The following is a 22,382-nucleotide window of genomic DNA, read 5'->3' as shown; positions in this document are numbered from 1 at the left end:
ACTGAGCATGGAGTACACTGGATCTATCCCAAAGCATGGTGTAGTCAACCGTTACGGAATAGATTGTGTTTCCCCCAAATTCATATGTTAAAGCCCTCACGCTTAATGTGCCTCTATATGGAGAAAGGAGCTCTAAGGAGGGAATTAAGGTAAAATGAGGTCATAGGGAGCCCTACGGGAACAGGCCTGGAAGAGAAAGAGACACCAGAGATCTCTCTCTCACTCACATACAGCGAGAAGGCAGCCATCTGCAAACTAAGGAGCGAGGCCTCAGGGGAAATCAAACTTGCCAAAGCTTTGATCTTGGACTGCTAGCCTCCAGAACTGTGAGAAAGAATTCTGTTGTTTAAGCTACCCAGTCTACAGTATTTTATCATGGCAGCCTGAGTGGAGTAGACACCCACCGAGTCATATCCAGATCAAAGGAAGATCAAAGGTCAGAACAGCTTTCTCTAAGGGATTTTATTGCTTTCTTCCTTCTGTTTTTTTTTTTTTTTTGGAAGGGTGATAGCTGAAGATGAGAAAAGGAGGGTAAACTGCCAGTGGGTCACCAAGAATGCGCACTGAATTTCAGGTCCTGCCCCTCTCATAAAAATGACAAGGAAGTGATCTCTGGCAAATGTGAGGCAGTCCAAGGTTGGAGAGAATATGTGACCTTTGGGGCTTTTCATTTTCTTTACTTTTTCTGGCCATTTGCCAAGAAAGTTCTAAAGTATTCTCCTTGACTACCTGACTTCACTCTAGGTGAAGGGAAAAACCCAAATGACCATATCCTCTGTGTCTAAGACATTTGCAGTTATGCCATCTATTCACTCTGGGAGAAAAAAACAGATGGTGCATGATTTCTATGCCAAGTCTCCACAGGAGATTCTTTAAGAAGCAAAAAATATAATTTGCATTCCCTGGTGGCTTAGACGGTAAAGAATCTGCCTGCAATGCAGGAGATCAGAGTTTGACCCTGAGGAAGACCCCTTGGAGAAGGGAACGGCAACCCACTCCAGTATTCTTGACTGGAGAATTCTATGGACAGAAAAGCCTGGTGGGCTACAGTCCATGGGTCGACGACTGAGTGACTAACACTTTTACTACTACTTTCATGATCCAAAAAAATACATACACGGTTGATTAACAGAGCGAGATGCTCTTGGGTCTCATATCTAGAGTTGGTACCCAGTGTTCCTTGTCTCGGTAATTTTTTGCCCATTCTCTAAGAAGACACACACTTCCTGCGCTAGTGTTAGATTCTCTGACAATCCTCCGAAATTAGGCTTTACTATTTGTCACTTAAACTGCTGAGTAAAATGTATCAATAATACAGAAAGTGAAAAATATAAAGAGGGAAGAAAAGATTCTGGTAGGTAGAATAGTAAATTCATGGTTTCTGAAAGATCAAATAAAAGAGGAAATGGGGAAAATATTGAAAGCGACAGCATTTTCTGACTGGAGCCTGCCCTATGCTTGTTCATGTCTTTCAGATATAGTTAATCAAAGTTAATAAGCCATTTATGCCAATCCCTTTTCACAGCTAATAAGAAGTTTAATGTGGAGAAAGAAAACATAGCCATCAATCCTGTCACACCTAAACAAATTCTCAATGAATTTGAACTTCAAGGTTAATAATGCTTCACTTTAATATTTTATACAATCACTGCTTTGGAAATAAGCACCACTAGAAATCCACATGGTAAATTTACCAGGACATATTAATTTTCCATGACAACAATCGCCATTCTTCTGTGTTCAAGACCAACATAAATATAACTTAAACCTTTAAGAATTCCTTGTATTTTTGCTGTTTCATATAAGCATGCATTTTTAAACTTTTGAATATTTAAGGATCACCTGAGGAGGTAAGGGGCTTCCCAGGTGGTGTTAGTAGTAAAGAACCTGCCTGCCAATGCAGGAGACACAAGAGAAGACCCAGGGCTTTGATCCCTGGGTTGGGAAGATCCCCTGGAGGAGGGCATGGCAACGCACTCCAGTATTTTTACCTGGAGAATCCCATGGACAGAGGAGCCTGGGGGGCTACAAGGGTCGCAAAGAGTTGCACACGACTGAAGCAACTTAATTTCTCTTCTCATACCTAAAAGGAGGAACCTCAGGTATAAGTAAACTTCTCCATCAAGAAGGAAAGAAAGCACTGAAGTGTTGAGAAATTGGTTTTCTGACAAAAGGAAGGCAAGAAAAATAAAGCAGACATTTAGCCCATAAATAGCCTATAAACTTGGAATATCTCCCAGCAGGGCCTGAATATTGGGTTAAAAAGGAACTCTTCCCAGACCCCACACTTTTCCTGAAACAGCTTTTTTTTTTTTTTTTTCTTTTTCTGTTTTCTTCATGATAACTGCCATTGCCAAAAACAGTTTGGAAAATGTTCAGATTGATTCTCAGCAGTAAGTGTTAGTCGCTCAGCTGTGTCTGACTTTTTGTGACCCCATGGACTGTACCCTGCCAGGCTCCTCTGTCCATGAAATTCTCCAGGTAAGACTGGAGTGGGTTGCCATGCCCTCCTCCAGGGAATCTTCCTGACCCAGGGATGGAACCCAGGTCTCCTGCGTTGCAGGCAGATTCTTTACCACCTGAGCCACCAGGGAACTGAGGGGGCAACTCCTGTAATTATTACTATTATCCTCAAAACACTAAAATTTGGTGGGTCTGCTTCAAGAATTCATTCTCAGTATTAAAAAAAAAAAATTGCAAAGAACTTGTTTTGACAGACAGCAACCACCTTAAAAAAATAGGATGAGGCCAGCAACAGTGCATTAGGAAGTATTTCCTTTCTTTTTTATAGAATAACAAAGAAATTGAGAGCTCTAGGGTTATAGGAGACTATTAAATTTTGCAAGGAAAAACAGAGATGGCCTAACAGTTCACTGCTCATTTAGACTTGGAACTTAAACCATTTCCACCTAAGTCTCTTGAAACGTTTTCCAGCCGACATCACATATGGCAATTTCCCTATAATTTTAGGGGCACTGAACTCCAAAATGAGAGAAATATAAACTGAAGAGGAGTCTTGAGAAGGGGAACCCAGCTCTGCTGCATGTCATTTGTCCTTCATAGTTGCTTTAAAGGCTGTGTGTGTGCTGTGTTAAGTATCTGACTCTTTGTGACCCTGTGGACTGCAGCTGTCCAGGCTCCTCTGTCCATGGGGATTCTCCAGGCAAGAATACTGGAGTGGGATGCCACACCCTCCTCCAGGGTGGGTCTTCCTCAGTGGCTCAGATAGTAAACAATCTGCCTGCAATGCAGGAGACCTGGGTTCAATCCCTGGGTCGGAAAGATCCCCTGAAGAAGTAAATGGCAACCCACTCCAGTATTCTTACCTGGAGAATTCCATGGACAGAGGAGCCTGGCAGGCTACTGTCTGTGGGGTTGCAAAGAGTAGGACATGACTGAGCGACTAAGACTTTTGACTTTCCTCCAGGGGACGTTCCCGACACAGGGATTGAACCCACATCTCTTACGTCTCCTGCGTTGGCAGGCGGGTTCTTTACCACTAGCGCCACTGTTTTAAAGGCAGTGATGCTTATTTATAAAACTAGTACTGAGGGGTTTCAAGCCCTCTCCACAGGCGGGCCAGGGTAGCCGGAGGAAGGAATACGGCGAGTATGAGCAAACTCCTCCAGGAGATGGTGAAAGACAGGGAAGGCTGGTGTGTTGTAGTCCATGGGGTCAAAATGAGTCAGACACGACCTAGTGACTGAACAACGGCAACAGTGTCAAATTAGAGAAGACTGTACATTTTAATCAGGGAGAGGCAAGTGGCTCCAAAAGAAGGTTACACTCATCTACTGATCAGGAGCTTAGGAAGTTTCTTTTCACTTAGCTTGCTATGACAGGGTATGGCAGATTTTAAAAATTATCAATTTGATAATTTAAAAAGTTATGTTTTGACTTTTAGTATCTGTGAGAAGGTGTACATCTTTTCATCTAGGACTACTTAGCAACTATGTATCTTTTTCTGGGAAGTGGAGCTGCTGTTGACTAATCAAATATATTTTTTCAATTAGGTTTATGTCAAACACTTTTTGTGATGTATAGTTTTCATCATGTGGATTTAGGACATAACAGTATGGGTAAATCGAAATGGCTTATAGGTGGGCTAGGATAGATCCTCACCTATTTCTTAATTTTTCATAAACTGAATACATTCTAAATCAGTAATTCTTAAAATTCTGCATGCATCAGAGTCACCTAGACAGCTTGTTAAAAGCCACATTGCTAGTTTCTCAGCCCAGCATTGGTGAATCAGGAGGTCAGGGGTGGGACCAGAGAATGTGAATCCAGTAAGTTTCCAAGGGATGCTGTGGTTTTCAAGAGCCACGATGCTTCCAACTGAAGACAGGTATTTGTAATACCTACTTGTACCCAGTGATTTGTTTCAAGAGAAATGAATGCAGAAGAAATCTGATTCACACCCTTCAAAGAGCTTATAATTAGCACGTGGCAATTAGTTGACATGTACACGGCAAAGGGGGCTTTTCAGGTAGTGTAGTGGTGAAGAACCGCCTGCCAGTGTAGGAGACCTTGGTTTGATCCCTGGGTCAGGAAGATCCCATGGATAAGGGAATGGCTACCCACTCCAGTATTCTTACCTGGAGAATTCCACGGACAGAGGAGCCTGGCAGGCTACAGTCCATGGAGTCTCAAAGAGGCAGACACAACTGAGCGACTGAGCATGGACACACACACGCATCAAGGCAACAGCAGACACACGTCTAAACCAAATGACCAGTGGACAGATGCTTTGTGCTAATTAAAGTTTTAAGGGAGAGGTAACAAGAGAGTTGGGGTTTTGGAAGCTCAGAAAGATCTCCAAAGGCCAAGATTGGGCAGATGGAACAGCATATTTAAACATATCCAGGGCTGGGTACAAAAGGTCAGCCTTCCTAGAGGCTCATGAAGATGAATAAAGGGGTTAACTATTTACATTTACTTCACTTGTCCAAGTTTATTGTGAGGATCAAATGAGTCTCAAAAAACAGAAAAGAAGAAAGAGAAATAAAGGAAAGCCAGTCTTCAAAAGACACCAGAGTAATAATACAAATTTAGGGAAAAAAATCTGCAAAATCTTTCATTAAATTCTTTTTTCTTTCCTCTTCTATTCTTTTTTCTATATATATTTGAGTGGCAATAAATAAACTGTGTCTTTGCAGTCATGAAAATGATTCTCTCCTCTGGCTTAGGAGATGACTTAATGATGTGCATGATGTGAAGGGCTCCAGCCACTGACATTCGCAGAGCTAAACACTAAGTCAGATCCCTCACAAACGGTTAAGACCTAGCTGAGTATTATTATCTTGTGTTTTCAGAGAAATGTGTGCTTGTTCTGCGCAGAGTAAGTGAATGGCAATTATACAGAAGAAGGCACGTTTGTTGTCAGTTTTCATGCGTTCGCATATGATTTCTAAGCCAATGCAGAATAAAAATGTACAAAAAATCCTGCAAACGCACAATGCGGCTGACACTAATGTCCTTTATGAATACATTCACATTGACTTAAGTGTCCAAGGGTGTTGAGTCTTTGAGCTTGGGAAGCATTTATCACTGAGTAACATATGCTAAAAGAGGGCCATTTCTTGTACCCATAATATTTTCAAAGAACAGGTCCTGAAGCTGAATAAACAGCTTCCAAAATCCATTTTGGTTTAACTTGGCCTCAGCAAGGAGGCAGAACAAATACTACTGGATACACAGACACCAGAATAGATTCGGTCTCTAGTCTTATTAACCAGATGCATGACCTTGGGCAGATTATACTCTCTTTGAGCCAGTGAAATGATGGAGCTGAGCCGGTTGAAGACTAGGTTCCTTTCTCCTCTAATTATCTTCAATAAGTGATGAAGGAAGTAAGGAATGGCTGCCAGATGATGCTACCTAATGCCAAGAGACATGCGATCAACATCCCTCAGCTTAATGAGAGAAGCCTCTCCTTCAACTGTGTTTATCCAAAGTCTCCCCAAGCAGATTCCAAATTATTCAGGTATGAAAGATTGTGCCATATACCTGGAAAATGTCTGGCAATGTGCATATATCTGGAATATGGGGAGAGTGTAATGAATGCTTATTGAAGATCCAACATCCTTGGATTAATTTTTAGATGCCTTTGCTACTCAAAATGGCAAATGATATAAATGTACATAGAGAGCTACTATTATTGTGAAAAATAAATATAACACAAATCTTACTATTTTAACCATTTTAAGTGGTTAAAAGCGGTTTCAGTGGCTTTAAGTATATTCACAATCATCACCACCTTCCATCTCTAGAACATTTTTATCTTCCCAAACTGAAACTCTGTACTCATTACAGATTAATCCCCCATTCCCTTCTCCCCCTAGGCCCTGACAACTACCGTTTTACGTCGTCTCTATAAATTTACTATTCTAGACGCCTCATATACAATGGATTGAAAACATGGAAGCTTTCACAAATTTGCATGTCATACTTAAGCAGGAGTCATGTTAATCTTTTCTGTATTGTTCCAATTTTAGTATATTTGCTCCCAAAGTAAGCATCATATTATACTTCTGAAGCCCTCTAATACTTCCTTGAAATCATTAAGAGTGGTGACCAAGAATTAAGGCATTATCTAGTGACAGCTCAGTGGCAATGATAAAGTTAGTTTTCTTTTTATTTGACTAAAGCAGTTTGATTAGAAAACTCTAATAATGTAATAGTTATAACTATTACCAATGTGTCATATATAAAAATTTTAGGAAACTGATTTTTGGTATCATGGGAAACATAAACAGCAAGAAGTATAAGCTATCAGGTCATAGTCACGAGATAAAGAAAAAGTTTTAATGTAATAAAGGTCAAAGTATGAATGATTATGTTTTCAAGTCAAGCCCCACCACAATACTTTTCTTATAATGTAAGTCACATCAAAAAGGCTATTTCGGCAACTTTCCTTTCTATCACATATGCTGACTGTCATTTGAGTGTGCGTGCGTGCATGCTAAGTCGCTTCGGTTCTGTCCAACTCTCTGTGACCCCATGAATTGTAGCCTGGCCACCAGGCTCATCTGTCTGTGGAATTTTCTGGGCAAGAATACTGGAGTGGGTTGCCATGCCCTTCTGCAGGTGATCTTCCCGACGCAGGGACTGAACCCATGTCTTTCATGTCTCCTGCACTGGCAGGCAGATTCTTTACCACTAGTGCCACCTGGGAAGCCCATCATTAGAGAGCAAACCCATTTTAATTATTTCAAGCCTCAGTCATCATCAACAAAATGAAGGCAGGTTTTTCCAAAAGAGTTACTCATTTAGAACTTCAAACAGCAATTTCTCTCTGAATGTCTCCCATCTTTGCCCCAAACCTAGAATGTGAAATTTGGTTTGCTTCTAAATAAAAACAATCTCCTAAATAAAAAGAGTATAAAATGCTAATAAGTATAATCATATTAATATGAAATGTTCCCTGTGGCACTCCCAGATCTCTACTCTTCATGCCTCGGGAAATTCTTTATAACTTGGCAAAGCTTCAGAAGCAACTAGCTACAGCCCCAGCTTCCCCTTCACTCTGCCAGCCTCTGAAAGAGAAGGAATGAATTGTTTGCCAAGGCAGGCTGGCTGGTTCAGCCTCTTGCTTCTGAGAGGTGTGAAACTTGCAGCTGGCCCTTCTTCCTTCTCTCAGATGACAGTGTCTCTGGTCTCTGTTGACCTTAGGAGCAGCTTTATCAAGTTCCATATTTAAGAGGAAGCTGAACACACAATTCCTCTATTTGCTCAAAGGGTATGGGCAGACTCGTCTCAATACCACCCAGACCAAAAACAAAGATACAGAGACATGCGAAAGATAAGACAAATGGTCACTATTTGGTGTTCCACAGAAATAATGAGATTTAACTCATGCTTTTATGAGCACATGTAGTCATAAATATATTTATAAAATTTTTTAAAACATTAAATAGTCCATTTTCAATCCACTGTCTTAGATCAATGGATCTGCAATAGTAGTTGAAATTAAGTAACATCCTGACTTTGGTCTTTTGACCACTTTCTCACCCCAAGTCCAAAAGACTCTGAATAGCATGATGATTCATATGATGTCAGCATTGCTTTGGACTTATGCCTCATAAACAGGAATGGGTTAATAGATCTCCTTTTTTTTTAAAAAAAAGGTTTCTTTTTGAAGTGGACCGTTTTTAAAGTCTTTATTGAATTTGTTACAATATTGTTTCTGCTTTATGTTTTGGTTTTTGCCACAGGAGAGGCACGTGGGATTTTAGCTCCCCGACCAGGGACTGAACCCACATGCCCTGCATTGGAAGGCGAAGTTTTAGCCACTAAGCCACCAGGGAAATTCCCGATCTCCTACTTTTGATGAGACATTATACTTTACTGTTTATTACTGACTTTATAAAGCAGACCATAGCATAGATGGCAGGAGAAGAGTTAAGAAAAAGTAACAGAGCTTGGGCTTCCCTGGTGGCTCAATAGTAAAAGAATCTGCTTGCAATGCAGGAGACAAAGGAGACCCGGGTTCTATCCCTGGGTCACGAAGATCCCCTTGGAGGAGGAAATGGCAACCCACTTCAGTATTCTTGCCTGGGATTTTCCAAGAGTCCGACACGACTGAGCACGGCACAGCAATGGGGCTTACTCAGGGAGCACACTGCAAAATTGGTTTCTGAGTTATGAGCAAGAGGCAAATTAACATTCCTTCCAAACTCTTTCTCACATGTAAACACATTCATCTTTTTTCGAGTTAGACTCTGTGGAAATAAATTTCAAAATTAATCTCAATTTGAATGCATCTCTATATTCACAGCAGCAATATCACTACCACTTTTCTTCTCTTTCAAAATATGAACCTTGAAGGCAGCTGGTTGTGAAAGACAAGATAGCCAGACCTTGTTCTCCAGTGTAACATCACTGGTTGTTCCCCAGAATCTATCCCCCTGCCAATAAAAAATCAGACACATCTGCTGCAGGGTTCCCCGCCAGAAACAGTCTAGGAGCCTCTACTGTGGTCTGACTTCACCTCCCAATCATTTTAGTTAAGAATTCTTCTTGAATTTTGATTCAAATTACAGGGCCATGCATAAGAGCTGGTGAGCTCAGGGAACACCCTGGAATTGCACCAGGGATCATCACAGGCAGCCGCAGAGCTCGGGGTGGGAGGCAATGCGTCAGGTTTCATCCACGTGGTTGAGGCACGCGCGCACACACACACGTGCACACGCACACACATCAGAGGATGGCACGGAAACAGACAAAACACACCAATGTGTCCGTGTGTCATAGTCATCATGACTTAAGGAAAAGTTCACATAGAAATTTCCTTGCATCTCAGGCAGGTTTGGGATAAAGGGTATCAGTGTGCTAAATCAATTTTCCTGCTGCTTCTAAAGCTTAACCCTCCTGCATGGGAATACAGAGGAATCATCTCATAATGGATATCTCTTTAGGTAGTGACAGTGTTTTAAAACTTCATTTAAAAAATTACAATAAAAACAGAAGGAAATGAAAAGGAATCAGATTCTTTACTCATGTAGGTTATTACAGAACACTGAGAATCTGAAGTAGAATGAGTATATGTATAACTGAATCATGCTGCCGTACACCTGAAACTAACACAACATTGTAAATCAATTCTATTCCAATGGAAAAAAAGCCAAAAAAATTTATAATAAGAACACTGCCTGAATTGACCTACAGATTCAAGGTAATCCCTATTAAAATTTTGACTATCTTTTTTCTTGTAGAAAAAAGGAGAAAAGACTCTGAAATTCATATGGAAAAGCAAGGGACCCCAAACGGTCAAAGCAGTCTTGAAAAAGAACAAAGGATGACTCACAGCGCATGACGTCAAAACTCATTACAGAGCTACAGTAGTCAAAATAGTGCAGTCCATGAAAAATCCCTACTATTACAACAATAATAGGGATGTACATATAGAGCAAAGGAACAGAGTTGAGAGTCAAGAAACAAACTCTTACGTCGCTGGTCAACTGATTTTTGACAAGGGTTCCAAGACCACTTAGAATAGAAAGAACAGTTTTTTCAACAAATGGTGCTGGGACACTGGATATCCACATGCAAAAGAATGAAGCTGGATCCTTACCTCACACCACATATAAAAGTGAACTCCAAATGAATCAAAGATCTAACTATAAGGGTTAAACTATAAAACTCTTGGAAAGAAACACAGATATACATTTGACCTTGGATCAGGCAATGGTTTTTAGACATAACACTAAAGCATAAGCAATAGAAACAACAAATTGATAAACTGGACTTCATCAAAGTTTTATAATTTTGTGTGTTCACAGGATATCAAAAGAGTGCAAAAAACCTACATAATGGGAGAAAATAGTTTCAAATTATATATTTAACGAGAGGTTAGTCTCCAGAATAAAGAACTTTTGCAACTCAATAATAAAAAGGCATAAAGCCCAATTAATAAAGCAAAAGATTTTAATAGACAGCACTTAGTTATTTAGACTGAAAACATAATCCAGAGAACCACTGCAATGGCATAAAATAAACAATGTATTTTATATATAAGTCATCCAATGACTGCTAGGGTCCACTTGGATCGCAAGAAATGAGATCAGTATATCACACTATCAATAACCTCAGATATGCAGATGACACCACCCTTATGGTAGAAAGTGAAGAAGAACTAAAGAGTCTCTTGATGAAAGTGAAAGTGGAGAGTGAAAAAGTTGATTTCAAGCTCAACATTCAGAAAACTAAGATAATGGCATCTGGCCCCATCACTTCATGGCAAATAGATGGGGAAACAGTGGAAACAGTGGTTGAACTTATTTTTCTGGGCTCCAAAATCACTGCAGATGGTGACTGCAGCCATGAAATTAAAAGATGCTTACTCCTTGGAAGGAAAGTTATGACCAACCTAGACAGCATATTAAAAAGCAGAGACATTACTTTGCCAACAAAGGTCCATCTAGTCAAGGCTATGGTTTTTCCTGTGGTCATGTATGGATGTGAGAGTTGGACTGTGAAGAAGGCTGAGCGCCGAAGAATTGATGCTTTTGAACTGTGGTGTTGGAGAAGACTCTTGAGAGTCCCTTGGACTGCAGGGAGATCCAACCAGTCCATTCTGAAGGAGATCAGCCCTGGGATTTCTTTGGAAGGAATGATGCTAAAGCTGAAACTCCAGTACTTTGGCCACCTCATGTGAAGAGTTGACTCATTGGAAAAGACTCTGATGCTGGGAGGGATTGAGGGCAGGAGGAGAAGGGGACGACAGAGGATGAGATGGCTGGATGGAATCACTGACTCGATGGATGTGAGTCTGAGTGAATTCTGGGAGATGGTGACGGACAGGGAGGCCTGACGTGCTGTGATTCATGGGGTCACAAAGAGTCGGACACAATTGAGCGACTGAACTGAACTGACTGATGTAGGTCACTTGACAACACATTTTCATTTTCTCATAAAATGAGTGGTTCTATTTTGGAAGAGTAACTGTTTTGCTACAAGGGGGCCAAAGATACACAGTTATAGGTAGGCAAATAAACACCAGTCAAAACTATAATTCAGGCAGTAATACTGGAAAAAATATGAGTAAGGAGCTCTGAGACTACTGCAAGACTAAGGGAAGAACATGTCTTTGGCAATTTATGAGACAAATAAATGTCCTTATATCCAATACTTTGGCCACCTGATGGAAAGAACCAACTGACCAGAAAAGACCCTGATGCTGGGAAAGACTGAAGGCAAAAGGAGAAGAGGGCAGCAGAGGTTGAGATGGTTAGGTAGCATCACTGACTCAATGGACATAAGTCTGAGCAAACTCGGGGAGATTGTGGAAGACAGAGGAGCCTGGAGTGCCATAGCCCATGGGTTTGTGAAGAGTCGTATACAACGTAGCGACTGAACAACAGCAACAACTGAATATCCAAATAGTTAAATCATCTCTAAAATAAAAAATCTACATATACATAAAAGTCATTTCTTATGAAAAACAAAGAATAAGAGCAGAGCAAGTTACTAGTTGTTTCACTTTATTTTTTGTTGTTCAGTTGCTAAGTCCTGTCTGCCTTTGTTCATTTTATTTACTTTTATGATTTTTTTCTCCCTGATGGCCTTCCTTGACTAACAATTATATACAAGAATACTTAAAATTCTCAGTAGTAATGAATGTTCCTTTTTGTTGGTCTGGCAAGTGCTATAAATATTCTAATTTAAACCTAGCTTACTTTGGATTCATTAAATCCCCAAATCAATAGGTTTATTAGGAGCAGAGAATGGAGACACTGTCCTTGAAGTGAACATGCTGTATTTTCCCCAAAGAGATGAAGAGTTTATCAAGGGGCCACAGTCAAATTGTAATAAAAAATTATAAGCATTCCTTCATTAACTGAGTTTCTTGATTTCCTTCCACATAGTTCAATCCTACCCCATTCACCATGAATTTGTTCAGTCAGAGATGGAACTTTCAACATCTGATTTATAATAATTCATGCTTTTACTAATTTTGAATGATAAAAGAAAAAAATAAAACAAAACAGAGTATAAAACAATTGGGCCTTCCTTCCACCTTCCCTCTTCCTGACTTTCTCATAAATTGGTCATTACAACATTCTGTGAAACACCCATCTCTCAAGAGCTGCAATGATTTTAGCCTTGAGAAAGCTACAAAATGAAGCATTTTGATAAGTAACCTCAGTGCTTACAGAAGAATAGAATTCTTTTTAGCATAGATTCAAGGAAGATTACCAAGGGTAGAAAAACACGATCATGCTGACACAGCAAATTGACAAAGTAAAAACTGAGCTGAACAATAGTAGAGATGAAGGAATTCTGCCTTTGTGAAGAGTTCAAAGATGATTAAAATATGGACATTGAAAAGAGGCATATTTTCCTTACATTAATGATTCTATCATTTGCTGAATAAAAAATAAAGTCCTAAACAGTTATTTTAAACGAATAAGGGGTTTCCCCCCCTCTACAAACAATGCCTGAAGCCCTTCTTTACAGAAAACTTCCTAATTTGTATGCAAATACCTTACTTTTAAAAAGGAAGACATTAAATAATCAATGACATGGCTGGGAACTTGCACATAATAATAACTCAAACTGAACTGAAAAATTATTATAAAGTAATAAATGGCAAGCTTTTATAAGACTAATAATAGAGTAGTTCTGATAATTCATTCTTATTGGTGAAGCAAAGCAAATAAACAGATTCAGACCCTTGTTGATGGGACAGTCAAACCAGACAACATATTTAATAGATCAAGTGTCAAAATATATGAATTGGGCAGAAAACCAAACGGCAGAAGGTCATGGAAATGACAGAGGTTAATACTGTAAAATGTTATTCATTCCAGCGCTGAGAACTCTGCTTGATTCTTTGATAGCTGTGCCAGCTTCACCCACTTTGCTGGCTTGATCAATTACAGCTTTAGAGAATGCTGTGCCTGAGGAAAGAGGTCTCTTCTATGCAACACTAGCTATGCTACGTGCTAAGGAAGGCATTCAGGGTGGGTCTTCAGGGTTACAGAGTCGGACACGACTGAAGCAACTTAGCAGCAGCAGCAGCAAGCTACAGGTTTGTCTGGTGGCTCAGCAGTAAAGAATCTGCTGGCAGTGCAGGAGACACAGGTGATGCCAGTTTGATCTCTGGATTGGGAAGATCTTCTGGAGGAGGAAATGGCTACCCACTCCAGTATTCTTGCGGGAAAATCCCATGGACAGAGGAGCCTGGTGGGCTACAGTCCATGGGTTCACAAAGGGTTGGACACGACTGAGAGACTGAGCACCCGTGCACAAGCTATGAAGACTGATACCCACAGAGTACCAGGTCCTATGCTGGACCCCAAGGATACGAGCATGCCCAAGACATGTCCAGAAAGAGCTCACAGGATGAGGGCGGCTGGTGAACATGTCCGCAATTAAACACAAAACAGAGTATGGTACTCAAGGTGGGTATCTGGTGCTCTAGACACTGAGGATCTAGAAGAGAATTCTAGAAGAGACACTGAGGATCTAGAAGAGAATTCTACTGAATTGAGAGTAGAAAAGTGGGTAGCAGAGACAGAATAAATCTCAGACTCATGCAGACCTTGGCTCCAATGCCATTTTCCTCACTTTAACCATCAGTCAGTCAGTCAGTTCACTCGCTCAGTCGTGTCCGACTCTTTGCGACGCAATGAATCGCAGCATGCCAGGCCTCCCTGTCCATCACCAACTCCCGGAGTTCACTCAGACTCACATCCATCGAGTCAGTGATGCCATCCAGCCATCTCATCCTCTGTTGTCCCCTTCTCCTCCTGTCCCCAATCCCTCCCAGTATCAGACTCTTTTCCAGTGAGTCAACTCTTCGCATGAGGTGGCCAAAGTACTGGAGTTTCAGCTTTAGCATCAGTCCTTCCAAAGAAATCCCAGGGCTGATCTCCTTCAGAATGGACTGGCTGGATCTCCTTGCAGTCCAAGGGACTCTCAAGAGTCTTCTCTGACACCACAGTTCAAAAGCATCAATTCTTCGGCGCTCAGCTTTCTTCACAGTCCAACTCTCACATTCATACATGACCAATGGAAAAACCATAGCCTTGACTAGATGGACCTTTGCTGGCAAAGTAATGTCTCTGCTTTTCAATATGCTATCTAGGTTGGTCATAACTTTCCTTCCAAGGAGTAAGCGTCTTTTAATTTCATGGCTGCAGTCACCATCTGCAGTGATTTTGGAGCCCCCAAAAAACAAAGTCTGACACTGTTTCCATTGTTTCCCCATCTATTTGCCATGCAGTGATGGGACCAGATGTCATGATCTTTGTTTTCTTTTCTTTTTTTTATGACATTTCACATGTTTCAATGCCATTTTCCCAACTAAAAGTCTCTTGATGAAAGTGAAAGAGGAGAGTGAAAAAGTTGGCTTAAAACTCAACATTCAGATCTTCGTTTTCTGAATGTTGAGTTTTAAGCCAACTTTTTCACTCTCCTCTTTCACTTTCATCAAGAGACTTTTTAGTTTCTCTTCACTTTCTGCCATAAGGGTGGTGTCATCTGCATATCTGAGGTTATTGATATTTCTCCCGGCAATCTTGATTTCAGCTTGTGCTTCTTCCAGTCCAGCGTTTCTCATGATGTAATCTGCATAGAAGTTAAATAAGCAGGGTGACAATATACAGTCTTGACGTACTCCTTTCCTATGTGGAACCAGTCTGTTGTTCCATGTCCAGTTCTAACTGTTGCTTCCTGACCTGCATATAGGTTTCTCAAGAGGCAGGTCAGGTGGTCTGGTATCCCCATCTCTTTCAGAATTTTCCAGTTTCTTGTGATCCACACAGTCAAAGGCTTTGGCATAGTCAATAAAGCAGAAATAGATGTTTTTGTGGAACTTTCTTGCTTTTTCCATGATCCAGTGGATGTTGGCAATTTGATCTCTGGTTACTCTACCTTTTCTAAAACCAGCTTGAACATCTGGAAGTTCACAGTTCACATATTGCTAAAGCCTGGCTTGGAGAATTTTGAGCATTACTTTACTAGCGTGTGAGATGAGTACAACTGTGTGGTAGTTTGAGCATTCTTTGGCATTGCCTTTCTTTGGGATAGGAATGAAAACTGACCTTTTCCAGTCCTGTGGCCACTACTGAGTTTTCCAAATTTGCTGGCATATTGAGTGCAGCACTTTCACAGCATCATCTTTCAGGATTTGAAATAGCTCCACTGGAATTCCATCACCTCCACTAGCTTTGTTCGTAGTGATGCTTTCTAAGGCCCACTTGACTTCACATTCCAGGATGTGTGGGTCTAGGTGAGTGATCACACCATCATGATTATCTTGGTCGTGAAGATCTTTTTTGTACAGTTCTTCTGTGTATTCTTGTACTTTTTCTTAATATCTACTGCTTCTGTTAGGTTCATACCATTTCTGTCCTTTATTGAGCCCATCTTTGCGTGAAATTGGTTAAGGCCAAGTCAGTGACCTCTCTCTTGAGGTTCAGTTTCTTCAATCGTAAGTTGGGGGTGCAGACACTGAATTCACCAGAGCCATCACTGGCACATGTGGTACTTCTGTGTGAATTACAAGAAAGCTCCGCTTCATGTGGACAGTGAAAGTGTTAGTCACGTGACCTCCGGGACTATAGCCCTCCAGACTCCTCTGTCCACGGAATTCTCCAGGCAAGAACACTGGAGTGGGTTGCCATCCCCTCCTCCTCCAGGGATCTTCCTGATTCAGGGATGGAACCTGGGTCTCCTGCATTGCAGGCAGATTCTTTACCATCTGACACAGCAGTACTAATGAATATTGGTCGGTCACACTCTATCCCTAAACCACCTGCCACATCTACATGTGATGACCCTGAACCTCAGCAAGGGTGGACTTTCATAAAGAACTTAGGCCAGCAACATCATAGGTAAGACATAGTCATCAGTTTGCCATACAGCTGTCACTCAAACACCAGCTCTTCCACCTGGCTTCCTATGCAAATTAGTCAAGGGCTTATGGGAGTGTGGGCATTTCAGCTGAGCACCGAAGGATGCTGCTTTTCAAGCAAGGAAGAACCATGTGTGGGCTGTCTTTTCATTTTAGCAGGAAGTCAGCTCTGAAGAGGAAGAGTCTGGGTAGAAGGGAGCCATGGAAAGATAAGAGGCAGGATGACCCATTGAGAGTCCAGTGAAACTCATGTGAGAATGAGGATCTGAGCTAACAACATGGGTTTACAGAGAAGGCAGTCCTCATGAATACAGGAGGTAGAATACATAGATTTCAGATTGATGAGCAATCATGGGTGGAGGAAAGGAACGCACCATGGATATGGTTTAGGACAACTGGGAGAACCCATAACAGAGACTGTAAAATGAGTGAATTTCAAGAGGGACCCAATGCTTTCTTTAAACACATAGTTTGGAGTTTGAGAAATGGGTGAAATATAGGCATACCTCAGAGATATTGCAGGCTTGTTCCAGAAAACTGCAGTAAAGCAATTAGCATGAATTTTTTGGTTTTCCAGTGCAAATAAAAGTTATGATTGCACTACCCTGTAGTCTATTAAGTGCAAATAGCATTATATCAAAGAAACAATGAACACACCTTAATTGAAAAATACTTTATTGCTACAGAATGCTAATTGTCATCTGAGCCTTTAGCAAGTCACAATCTTTTTGCAATAGTAACATCAAAGATCACTGATCATAGGTCACCATCACAGATATAATAACAATATCTGAAATATGATTTCATAGAGTAAATCAACCCTAAAAATTCACTGGAGGCACTGATGCTGAAAACCAAACTCCAATACTTTGGCCACCTAATGCAAAGAGCTGACTCACTGGAAAAAAACTGTGATGCTGGGAAAGATTGAAGGCAAAGGGAGGAGAGGGCGGCTTAGGATGAGATGGTTGGATAGTATCACTGACTCAACGGACATGTTCTGAGCAAACTCCAAGTGGTAATGAATCTGCCTGCCATTGTTGGAGACATGGGTTTGATCCCTGGGTCAGAAAGATCCCCTGGAGGAGGAAATGGCAGCTCACTCCAGTATTCTTGCCTTGGAGAATGCCATGGACAGAGTATTCTGCCTGGCTACAGTCCACAAGAATGCAAAGAGTTGGACACGACCTAGCGACTGAACAACATCAAAGATCACTGATCATAGATCACCATCACAAGTATAATAATAATGAGAAAGAATGAAATATCACAATAATGACCAATATGTGACACAGAGACATGGAGTGAGAAAATGCAGTTGGAAAATGGTGTTGATAGATTCACTTGAGACAAGGTTGCCACCAACCTTCAAACTGTAAAGAACGCAGTATCTGCAAAGCACAATAAAACAAGTTCTGCCTGTACTGAGTCTGGAATATGTTGCTGAGAATCAGCAGACAGGCTGCTGTTAGGTTTATGAATATAGGATTTACAGGAGTTAACAGCAGACTAGCATAAACAAATGTGGTTCTCAGGAAAGTGCAGTGGCTGAAAATGAGCAGAGCTGGATCTTAGTGGCATGGTGAATTCTAGACTCTAGTCAGTCTTACTTTACTGACTTTTTGATGCCACAAATTTGATGTCAGTTCTCACTTTTGCCCTTTTCTCTTTGCCGTGGCCAGCTTCTTCCTCAATTTCCTCCATGCTAGAGAATTCTACCCTCATGGGAACATAAATTACCCAGAGTAGGTAAACCTACATCACCAAAGATACTGGCAGTTTCTCAGGGCTGTTGAAAACCCTTCATCTCCAGAGCAACTATTAACCCTCATGTGACAAAACTACTGTATTTCTCTCCCGATGTTTTACAGTATTAAATATATCCAAACTGCCTGTGTTTATAAGCACAAACTTTTATACAAAAAGCATGCATTTGTAGGCTCTTTTGGATCCTCTCCTTGGACCAGTGGCTCGGAATTTTAGTATCCTTATTTACACTGAACTGACTCCAAATCTAAAATTTGATTATAGAGAAAACACAGATGCGTGTACATCAGACTAAATGACGAAGCTTTTATGCAGAAACAATTAAATGTACAAGACATAAACTGGAAGAAAATTGTGAAGATTCTATTTAGAAAGTAAGCGACAAATCAACAACTTCTATTGTGGAAAATTTCAAGCATATACAAAAGTAAAGAGACTACTACAAAGAACTCCCACTCAGCTTAAACAATTAGCACCCATGGTCCGTCTTTTTCATCCATTTGTTGTTGCTGAGTCGCCAAGTCTGCCTCTTTGGGAACCCACAGACTGTAGCCCGCCTTGGTCCTCTGCCCATGGAATTTCCCAGGCAAGAATACTGGAGTGGGCTGCCATTTCGTCCTTCAGGGGATCCCCGACCCAGGGACTGAATCTGTGTCTCTTCAGTCTCCTACATTGGCAGAGGGGTTCTTTGCCCCTGTGCCACCTGGGAAGCCCTGTTTTATCCATACTCCTACTTTAGGAGGAAGTTATTTCAAGATGTTCCTTCAAACGAAGAACGCTTCTATGAGACAGCTGAGCTCATAGACGAACTCTCTTCTTTGGCTTTGGTGCTAGAACCTCCAATGGTACACAGACCTATTTAATGGAGTTCATTAATGCAAGCTTCTGCTCCCATAGGAAACAGCCATTTAAAAATGGAGGCGAGAAAGATTTTGAAAATGATTATCTTTCAGGATTTGGTGTTCAGTGTACTTAGAATGACAAAACTTTTTTTGTGCTAAGTTAAGGGGTGACTTTATTTTTATTAAGCAACAGCTTAATTGAGATATAATTCACATGCCAAAAAAATTACTGTTTTAAATGTATTAATATTTATGGGTATTAGTGTATTCACAGAGTTGTGCAGCCATTATTACTGTCTAATTTTAGAAACATTTCATTATCTGACTCTTGAGAGTCCCTTGGACAGCAAGGAGATCAAACCAGTCAATCCTAAGGAAATCAACTCTGAATATTCATTGGAAGGACTGATGGTGAAGCTGAAGCTCCAATCCTGTGCCACCTGATGCGAAGAGCTGACTCATTGGAGAAGAACCTGATGCTGGCAAAGACTGAGGGCAGGAGGAGAAGGGGACAACAGAGGATTAGACAGTTGGATGGCATCACTGCCTTGATGGACATGAGTTTGAGCAAACTCAGGGAGATAGTGAGTTTGGGAAGCTTGGCGTGCTGCAGTTCATAGGGTCAAAAAGAGTCATACACGACTTAGCATCTGAACAACAACATATTCATTAACTGTACTCTTACTACCCCCCTGGAGAAGGCAATGGCACCCCACTCCAGTGCCCTTGCCTGGAAAATTCCATGGATGGAGGAGCCTGGTAGGCTACAGTCCATGGGGTCGTGAAGAGTTGGACATGACTGAGTGACTTCCCTTTCATTTTTCACTTTCGTGCATTGGAGAAGGAAATGGCAACCCACTCCAGTGTTCTTGCCTGGAGAATCCCAGGGACGGGGGAGCCTGGTGGGCTGCCATCTATGGGGTTGCACAGAGTCGGACACGACTGAAGCGACTTAGCAGCAGCAGCAGCAGCATTACCCCCACCTTCCAAGCCCTTGCCAGACACCAGTATGATTTCTGTCTATAAATTTCCCAATTCTGCATATTTTATATAAATGGAATTATACAATATGTGATCATTTGTGACTAGCTTCTTTCACTTGGCGTAACTATTTTTTAAATGATATGCTCTTAATCCAACTTAATAGCTTTTTTAGTTTTAAAGGAAAATAATTCCTTGATTCTAGCCCTCTGAATATTCTCCCTGTCACTGAGATGTGAAGTTTAGTGTGTGGCCCGATTCTTGGGCATTTTGCAACACTCAAGACAGCTGAATTGCCATCTGTTCTGGGGAACTGTGTCTCATTAGTGGTCACTGCTTTCAGTAGTCTGCTCAATAAAAACATCTGATAATTTAATTAGAAAGAGCCAACCAATTACTGGGTGAGAGTGAAATATTCTAGTCTTGTGCAATGGCTTATTCTTCCATAGTTGTATTACTGGCAACAGCTCTAAGTCCCTTATGAAAATAAGCTTGTTAAGATGGCTAGAAGGCAAAAATACATTCACCTAGAAGATAGGAGCTTCGATTCATTAAGAATGTGATGATTTCTTTGACTTTGTCCCGTCTACAACTTACTAGAGGACTTTCTTATAGTTATTTAATAAACAGTATTTTAGAGCTTCCTTACATGTCTACCTTACAAATGTATCTGACAAGAATATTCAGTTCTTAAAGAAACGATTCTGTATGTTAACACACAATACTGAACAGACCATTGCCACTTGATGAAGTGCCAAATACCTGACCATAATACAAACTACACTTGCGAGGCATTGCCAAGTTAGAAAAAAAGAAGAGTGGAATAGCACTGGCATGAGATGGAAAAATCGAGCTGTGTTTCGGGCACTTCAAAGCAGGAATTCCTGCAACCTGTACACCATCTACAGCGTATCCTGGGTGGCCTGATTTCAGACAACCTGCATCCATTTCAAACCTAATTAAGCATCTATTTCCAACCCAATTAACAAAGGGCAGGACTCATTACGGAGAGAGAGACACCGCACACATATTGCTTATTTACAAACAGTTCATGCCCCAAGGCACCCAGATTCACACATCTATTTTATGCTGAAACATGCACGGGGGCAAATGCATCTAAGTACTTTTGTGAGATAAAGTTAAATACAGGCATTTTGGGGGTTTGTGGAGAATTACATTATGTGATACATTACTCCCTTTCCAAGAAAAATAGAAATGGGAAAACTTACTCATACAAAATATTAAAGATATCATTAGGGTCACAGGAGACAGTGGGCACACAAGATCTGTTTCCTGGTTTTGCAAATATATGGCATTATATAAGATGTTACTATGAGGAAGTCGACCCCGGACTTCTCTGTATTACTTTCCTAACTTCTTATGAGTGTGTGATTATTTAAATAAAAGTTTAATGAAAGACAGTGGGCACACAGTTAATTAAGTTTAAACAACAATCTGATTCAGACAACACTCATGACTCTGTGGTGGGGTGGGGTGGGGCAGACAACAAAGAAAGATGTATTACTGAAGACAACAATCATCTCAAAGTCAGAAGTCACAGTTTTATGGTTTTTCTGGGTTCCCTAGAGTATTCGTGGCATAGGCAAGTTCCTAAAACTGTAGATTTGAGTCCCTTCATCTGAAAAACTGGTCTATCATGCCACTCAAAAAGTATGATAATTAAGAATTAAGAGATGACGAAATGGTTGTTTCTATTAAATTGTAAAGTACCAAAGCAACATAAGGTGAAACTTACAAGACTAAGTCAGACAACTGTTGACAAGTACAATCCAGTAACAAGTGGCTCATTATCACACAAACAGACCAAAAGGCAAGTCACATTTCCCCACTTTTGTAAGCATGAAGTTAAGATCTGATGCAATTGCTGAAATGAGAGCCATTTATATTCCCCAAGGGTTTCATCATCAAAGGGAATCTGCTCTTTTTCCTTCCACCTGTTAAAACACTGGTGATTTCCGAGGCAGACTAACTCAGTTCCCTGATTTTCTCCTGCACGAGGAAAATATGTTTATATGTGCAGCATCAAAAGAACAGCTCACTCACCAACTTCATCCTGAATTTCCTCGGCCACGGCAGGAACATTGTAGAGCAGGGAGAGAGACTGGTTCATGCGTTCATAAATGACGCGGAGGTGTGTCATAACCTGTAGCAAAGGAGGTAGACAGTGCCAGGTGAACCGTCTCTGGAGTAAGGAACAGTTATTTTCCTTACCAGGCACCACAGACAGATACAAACTTCCCAAATAAAACTGACAAAATGCTGCTGGAACTTTGAACTCGAAAGGGCACCTTTATTTTTCTTGTTCTCTTATTTTTAGCTCTCCATCTTTGGACTGTTTTAAACTTCCCATTACATTAAATGTTTATAACCATAAAATATACAGCCAGCTGAAAAGACCATTTCTGCCC

The 22,382-nt window shown here is 40.8% G+C and overlaps 1 protein-coding gene and 1 non-coding gene across 8 annotated transcripts in view; both read right to left on the bottom strand.

Moving 5' to 3' along the window:
- The window catches only part of APP (amyloid beta precursor protein), a 312,804-nt gene that overhangs the window by 48,867 nt on the left and 241,555 nt on the right, over positions 1-22,382 (bottom strand). For all 7 annotated transcript variants that reach the window (XM_027543466.1, XM_027543506.1, XM_027543608.1 and 4 more), the window contains one exon: positions 22,018-22,117. In XM_027543466.1, coding sequence (XP_027399267.1) covers positions 22,018-22,117 — 100 coding nt within the window. The remainder of the gene's footprint in view (positions 1-22,017; positions 22,118-22,382) is intronic.
- On the bottom strand, positions 6,415-6,517 carry LOC113899311. Its single transcript, XR_003512895.1, has one exon. It is a non-coding gene; the product is annotated as a U6 spliceosomal RNA (small nuclear RNA).

This window comes from Bos indicus x Bos taurus, chromosome 1 (genome assembly GCF_003369695.1).
Source record: "Bos indicus x Bos taurus breed Angus x Brahman F1 hybrid chromosome 1, Bos_hybrid_MaternalHap_v2.0, whole genome shotgun sequence".
NCBI lineage: Eukaryota > Metazoa > Chordata > Mammalia > Artiodactyla > Bovidae > Bos > Bos indicus x Bos taurus.
Note: the sequence above shows the minus strand (reverse complement) of the source record. Positions and strands in the feature narration are given on the sequence as shown.